The 7,285-nt window shown below is 41.3% G+C and overlaps 1 protein-coding gene across 2 annotated transcripts; it reads right to left on the bottom strand.

Moving 5' to 3' along the window:
• Positions 1-1,849: 1,849 nt before the first annotated feature.
• LOC112228755 (transmembrane protein 79) lies at positions 1,850-6,002 on the bottom strand. 2 transcript variants are annotated; one of them, XM_024394383.2, is made up of 5 exons: positions 5,875-6,002; positions 4,446-5,320; positions 3,988-4,182; positions 3,651-3,867; positions 1,850-3,450 (listed from the first exon to the last, which is right to left on the bottom strand). In XM_024394383.2, the coding sequence occupies exons 2-5, from the start codon at positions 5,146-5,148 to the stop codon at positions 3,249-3,251; spliced, it is 1,317 nt and encodes a 438-aa protein (XP_024250151.1). In that variant the 5' UTR covers positions 5,149-5,320; positions 5,875-6,002; the 3' UTR covers positions 1,850-3,248. The 2 variants fall into 2 exon arrangements, with proteins under 2 accessions (XP_024250151.1, XP_024250140.1); XM_024394372.2 differs by having other exon boundaries at positions 5,870-6,002.
• Between the last annotated feature and the right edge of the window lie 1,283 nt (positions 6,003-7,285).

Genomic DNA, 7,285 nt, shown 5'->3' on the forward strand with positions numbered 1-7,285 from the left:
CATTGTTTATGTTTATATTAACATAAAATGTATACTGGTAAACAAATGATGTAATGTTTATCTTCTATAATGTTATTCCTTCAGCACTATTATAAACGTGTTTGCCTGTGGAAAAATCGTTCCCTAGCAAAAAATTGCTCCCTTGATATACACATTTTATAGTATAGCTTTTACAGTAAATAAAACTTTAAAATGTAATATTATTTATAATAGGCCTACCCCTAATGTATTATCAGGCTATAGCATTTAGGCCTATAGAGCCCACCAAACAAATTCAATAGACATTTTACTGTCAAATTCACAGTGCAAGGCCGACAGGGATCTAACTTCCTGGGTGGTATAATTCGTCTATAGGTTAATTGTATGCATTTGTATAGGCTATATATTTGTATCCATCAATTCTTGAAAATAATCATGTTCTTACCGTAACACCTGTTTTTCCTAAATTTCCGCAATGGACAATTTTCTTTGATTCGAAGCAGACACGCTCCGTGTTTTCTTCTAGCTGGCGCAGCTGCCATATTTTACTCGTCTTGACCCTTCACCTTCGATAACTTTAGTGGTAAATACCCCTGGGGTACAGATAAGATAGGCCTACTTTGTTATAACTGACGTGCAAGGGGTTGCTTTCTTGTAATTCGGAACCCAGACTTCCCTGTGGCCAGACCAATAAATAAACGAGAAGTTTGGGTGGATGTGAACAATATTTGACCTCCGACAAAAAATGGGAGCCGTTAGTTCAGTCGAAAAGTGTAGTCCTATCTCATATGCTCGATGTTATGACGTCTTCAAAACAACTGGGAAGTCGGAAATCTCCGACTTCTGACCGTTCAAAACAACTCGGGAAAAAACGAGCTCCAACAGGGAAAACCTTTTTTTATCAGTCATCCAACTCGGGCCTCTTTAGAGCTGACTTTCTGAAGTGAAGATTCCTGAAGTCATGATCTAACCTCGTATTTTACAGAGTTCCCAGTTGTTTTGAACATGGCAATTTGCTCCATTCATAACCAAGTGGGAAGGTGGTAATTACCAGTTGTGGCGTTGTAAATACCAGTTGGATGCATTCACATGCTTTGAACTCGTTGACAAACGCCGGATGGCTAATGGCCAACAAGCTGCGTCAACCATAAACTAAAAGTACAGCGATCATGCATGCAAACAAATTATAGTTTTCAAAAAACATATCAATAGATAACTTTTTTATGTTTTGTTACATTTAACTGCCGAACATGCTGTTATCAATTTGGGTGATGTCTGTGATCAGGGGTGATAGAGGAGTTTCCCACAGAGATAGAGGCCTCTTGTGACCAAAAGCAAATTTTAGCATGGGCAGCGCCTTTTAGAATTTTTACCATTTTGAAGTAGTCAACTGGGTGGGACTTCCTACTGGTTAAGGAAAGATTATATATTTCCATCCAGGTCATCAGGAGGGATCAGCCAATGAGTTACATTTGTGAGCAAACATTTCATAACTGCAGGTGGACAGTAAATTGCCAACTTTGGCTTTAAACCTGTTCAAACAACACACTCCAGGTTGCATGAATTCACCCTTCAGTTTGTTAACCAGCTCGGAGTAGAAGAAAATGTACTACTTCAAAATGGAGATGGCCTCGAGGGCGCAGCCCATGCTGTCACAGATGCCATAATTGGACCGATACCATGTTGTGTCCTCTAACTATCTCTATGGTTTTCCACTAGTAATTACGAGTTGGATGGGTGTTCAAGTGGATTTCCCTGAGTTGTATGTGATAAATACCACCTTCCCACTTGGTCACAAACACAGCAATAACACAGTCCAAAAACAGGTGCCCATTCAGAACAACTGTAATGCACAAAGACCTTCCTTAAATGCTTGCTAATTTTTATTAGCCACTAAAAGGCTTTCATACCAATAAAAATGTGTCATCTTCACTAATGAAGCAAATGAAAACCCAATAAAAACATAACTTGTTACATATAAAAAAAATGTTTTAAAATATATAAAAAGTTAAAGAAAATCATAAGAAAAGACAATGATAGACATGAAATAGACTCTCCAATTTGTTTCCGCTTGATATTAGCTAAAGTTGACTTGGAAACGTTGAAAGAAATCAGCGTAGTTATACATTTCATAGTCTATGCCTACACTAAAAATCTGATTTCATACATTACATTTTAAAATAGGTCTATTTTAAAATACAATAACAACTCCATTCACAATCACTCTTACAGAGCTGTGCTGTATTGTGAAAGGATTCGTTTTCAGAGATGAAGGCATGGAGGTTGGGCCACCTGTGCAGGTAGGTTTTTTTTGTTGGACAGGTTTGATTTCTATAACAAGGTTGCCATTTTTGGGGGCACAAAAAGCCATGCAATCCACCTTCTCCAATAATGAAATGGTTCTCAATATCAAAATCTTTGTACTAAATCAATTATCTTTAAATGATTTGTTAGCTCTTATAATGACATGGCATTGCTCATGTGTGGACTTCCTTTTAAAAGGCAAATGAAATTATGAGACAAAATGTCCACTCAGTAGTCGATGACCTTATCACAGAACATGATTTTGTGTTTGGTTGTATTGAACATTTTCAATAGGAAATTGATTGACTAGAAGGTCTAGAGGAAGTCTTAGTTTTTCCTCTATAAACCTGATATTAGGTACCAAATGTCAATGCAATTAATGTTATTAGCCTGTAATACCAGATTCACAACCAAATGCAAAACAATAGATTACAGGATGCCTCAAGTACAGATAATTGTCAAACCAAACAGTACAGTTCAGCAAACTATTTGTGGGTGTGCAGGCCTAGCTAGATATTTCTGAGGAAGGCAATGGTTTGGTTATTGTAGACACTTCCCCAAGTGGCACAATTCTGTGTGGAACTACAAACTATTTTCATTAACTCTGCATTGAGCCGACAATTGTGATTTCAACATTATTCCATGGTACTTAACAGTCATTCTGTCGATTAGCAGATCTTTTACAGAATGCATTCTACTGTTTCACCAATGTGACGGTATAATGCCATGCAAGAAAATGAATTATAACATAGAAACTATCACCAATAACTGTTTTTATAAGCTCTATCACTGACTACCACTGCCCAGTCTATTCTACACATCATCAGTGTGGTTTAAAAATCACACTAGCACGATCCACTACAGTTTACATAGTAACCCTTTGAAAGTTAAATTCTACCAGTTGGTAAAACAGATCCTGTCCCTCTTCCCCATCCTTGCATTCCTTCAGCCTTTCCTCCATCCTCCTATCCCCAGAACCTCTGGCGGGAGGCTGAGGGTTGGTCTTGTTGGTGCATCACATCCTGGGCAAAGATGGTGCCCCCAGCGTCCATGGTGAAGATGAAGTAGAGATTGGCACCCAGCATGGCCACAGTGGGCAGGAAGGACAGGCCGAAGCCAAAGCCCCGAACACTGCTGCCCAGTGCAGCTGCCACCCAGTACATCAGCCTATTGGCACAGAGGAGAGATGGACATTAGGCAGATGCAGTCATTTCTATAGTCTTCCCAGACTGCCTTATATTGAGATCACATGCCATATAGGGATATGACTGACTGGGCACTGAAATTGGACAATAGATTTCACTGCATCTCTCTGGTGTATGTGATAATAAAATAAATATGTTTTTTTTGCATTGTTGTTTCTTTACCTGCCAAAGGCGAAGATGATGGTGAGCAGGGGCACTAGTTTGAGCAGGTCCTGGCTCAGGTAGGGCGCCATTACGGCCAGCTGCAGGAAGTAGAGCAGAAAGAGGGTGACGGAGTCATCCACATAGCGCCGGTGCACACCTACTTCCCTGGCCTCCAATTCACGCAGCGGCTTCACATCCCCCAACCGCATCCTGGAGACACCCAGCACCAACCAGCCTGGGAGGACAACACAAGTGTTAGCTTGTGATGTTAGTGTTGTTGTTCAATCCACCTTGCTGTTCACACCGGAGTAATTCTGGTAAAGAACATCTGCTGAATGACCAATGAGCCACTCACCCAGTATGATGGGCACCACAGCGAAGACAGAGCAGCGCAGTGTGTAGACCAGCCTGAGGGGGGCACTGTCCAGCAGTGGGGCATCAAAAGGCAGGAAGACATAGCCCCCCCACACTAGGAGGGGGAAAATCAGAGCTGCGGTGAACACAGACACCCCCACTTTGAGAGCATCCCTGTTGGCACAGTCACAACCACCTGGAGGGGAGAGGAAAGGAGAGACTTAGCTTTCTTTTTACTTCAGAGGGCAGAAAGACTAATGTAAACATTACCACTTATAGACCTGATTACCTCAAATAAGGGAGAAGGGGAAGGATGAATTTGCACTCGCAAAATTATTTGAGCTGAACCACAGTGGCTGAATGAACAGGGGAGAAACTAGCAAAGAGAAAGACAGACAATGAGAGAAAGAGGTTGGAGGCCAAAAGACAGAAAGATGAAATGTTGGTGCATTTCTTTACATTTTGAGGACCCCCGCTCCACTGGCCAGTCGTGGTAGTAGCCATCAGGTGGGGTTCCCTGGGGAATGAGGAGGCAGCTCTTCTCTGCGTCCACATCCCAGAATACCTCCCTTCCGCCGGGAGACGTCGGAGCACTAGAGGAGTGTAGGATGGTGACGGATGGGTTGAAGACCTGCGCTGCCTTCTCAGGCAAATAGTTCATATCATCTTCCACCTCTATCTGTACCCGCACCTTCTTCTCTATCTTACACAGCCCTGGGTCCTGCACCTCTCTCCCCATCCATTCTTCCTCTGTTCTCATTCTCTCTGCTCCCAAACCCAGCCCTCTCTCACTCTCCATATGCCTTTCTCCTTCTTGAAGAGAGGTGCACATGGAGTACACACTCTTCCTTTCTCCCTCAGAGTCATCCCCCTTTCCCCTTCCCTCATCTTCTTTCGCAGTCAATGCACTTCTGTTCTTTGTAGTTTTCTCTACATCCCTGTCACCTGGCCATTGCAGAGTGGTAGGCTCCAATTTAGCCGAACTAACCATATCATCTTCCTCCACCACTCCTTCCCTCCTCTTTTCCAAATCTTCCCCCAATTCTTTAATCACCTTCTCCTCTTCCCCCCATGTTGGGGGTTGGGGTTCAGCAGTCACCCCGCTGGTTTTGGAGGGGCTGTCTTCTAGCAGCTCCAGGTTTAATGGCAGGATCTCAGACATTGTTTTATTTTTAGGTGTTCAATGTCTCCAGACTTTGTCCGTTTGTCTTGGTGAATCTGTCAGTGAGTCTGTGCTTGATTGAGTGTTTTTACTTTGACTGAAGTCACATCACATTGTCTGTTTCTTTCTTTGTGTCCCAGCTCTATTGGTTTGATGGTAAACAGCTCTTCACCTACAAAGAAAAGTACATTTACAGAGTGCACATTCTGTAGGTCATACATGTCCTCCCACGCAAGAGCCGATGCCTCAAACCCGACAAGATGTAACTCCAGACAGCATTCTAGTATCATTAATCAAACAATAGTCTCTAAAGTTGAAAATTTTCCACGACAGGTAAGGTAAGCCAAGAACGATAAGACAAGTAGAATCCCTCCCTGCCCCTTGCCAACAAAGCTCCGCCCAATGCATCTCATTATGGCCTGTGCTGAGTAGTCGAAGAAAATAAAAGCCCTATTTACGCATGACTACCGAAGAAAATACTCTTGCAATAGAAAACCACTAAATAAAAATATTTGATATACAAATAGAGTTATAAAGTTGCCTGTGTTAACTGTCCAGACAAATGTTGAAAAGACCTTCAAAGCGCACTCCATATCACAACACGGAAGTTTCTCATACCAGCGAACTAGATAAAATGTTGGGCTTTCGGCCACGCAAGAAGACTGCTAGTTAAACAAAGCTAGAAAACACAACGGAAAATACATAAAAGTGTAATACTCACCTCACCTCAACGATTATCAAACAATGGATTTGGGAATTTTATGGAATGTCTCTTACATCGTTTTCCTACTTCTATTGTTATTGTGTAACAACTTTCAGTGGGTGGAAATTCAGGTGTGTCCAGGTAAATTATTAAAGGGTATGTTGCTAAAAAAAACATTAAAGGGAAAGTACGATAGGAACTGTCAGTAGGATAATATTTAGTTCCTATCGCACTTTCCCTTTAATGTATTTTAGAAACATACCATTTAATAATTTAATGTAATAATTTAATGTACAAAAAAACAGCAACGTGTGTATTTCAAGCAGTCTTATATGTGACTTTCTTGGGATGAAAATAATTAGTGAGAAAATGTGGCTATAGCCTACAGTAAAAGTTTTGTTTCATGTTACGTGTTTGTTATTGGATTGATGTGTACTATTTTACGTATTGGTGTGTACTATTCACCTTATGTTGATTACCCTTTTTGGGATCTAATTCCAAAAGCAATATTGGTTGAAACACAGCCCTGTCACTGACAGAATGAAGTACAGAGAACCGAGAAATCTAAATGTTGGTATAGGCTTCAAGAGGCCTATCTATTTAGTTGCCTAGCATTTAAAGGGATAGTTCACTCAAATTACAAATTTGCTCATTATTTTCCATAAGTAGTCTATGGACAAGGTATGACAGCAATCCATGCTTTGGTTAGTTAGTTTACCTGACATTGTTTCTAAATGCATTTGTGGCACAAATCCCATTCAAGTCATGGGACTATTAGCATTTTTTTGCGCATCATTGCTTAAATAATAAGTGACTTTGATAAGCTTCACGATACAATTTTTATACTTTGTATGATTTGTACATGATGCACATGTAATGGATGTGAAACGGCTAGCTTAGTTAGCGGTGCGCGCTAAATAGCGTTTCCCTCGCTCTGCAAGGGCCTCGGCTTTTGTGGAGCGATGGGGAACGATGCTTCGTGGGTGACTGTTGTTGATGTGTGCAGAGGGTCCCGGGTATGGGCGAGGGGACGGTCTAAAGTTATACTGTTACACACAGAACATGCTTATTATCGTCTCCATGATTTTAATGGGATTTGTGCCACAAATACTGAAACATTAGCATTTGGAAACCAGGGAAATAAAACCAAACACCGGAGGTTGGTGGTACCTTAACTGGGGAAGATGGGCTTGTGGTAATGGCTGGAGCGGAATAGGTGGAATGGTATCAAATACATCAAACACATGGTTTGTCCTCTCCTCTGCAGCCTCCACTGAAACCAAAGCACGGATTGCTGGCATACATTGTCCATAGACTGCTTACAGGGTAAGGAAACCAATGTGTCATTTTGTAATTTGTGTGGACCACACCTTTAAATAGGCCAATTAGGCAATATTCCCGCATATAATTTATATTTTCGGGAATACATTTTTC

This window comes from Oncorhynchus tshawytscha, linkage group LG03 (assembly GCF_018296145.1).
Source record: "Oncorhynchus tshawytscha isolate Ot180627B linkage group LG03, Otsh_v2.0, whole genome shotgun sequence".
NCBI classification, from domain to species: domain Eukaryota; kingdom Metazoa; phylum Chordata; class Actinopteri; order Salmoniformes; family Salmonidae; genus Oncorhynchus; species Oncorhynchus tshawytscha.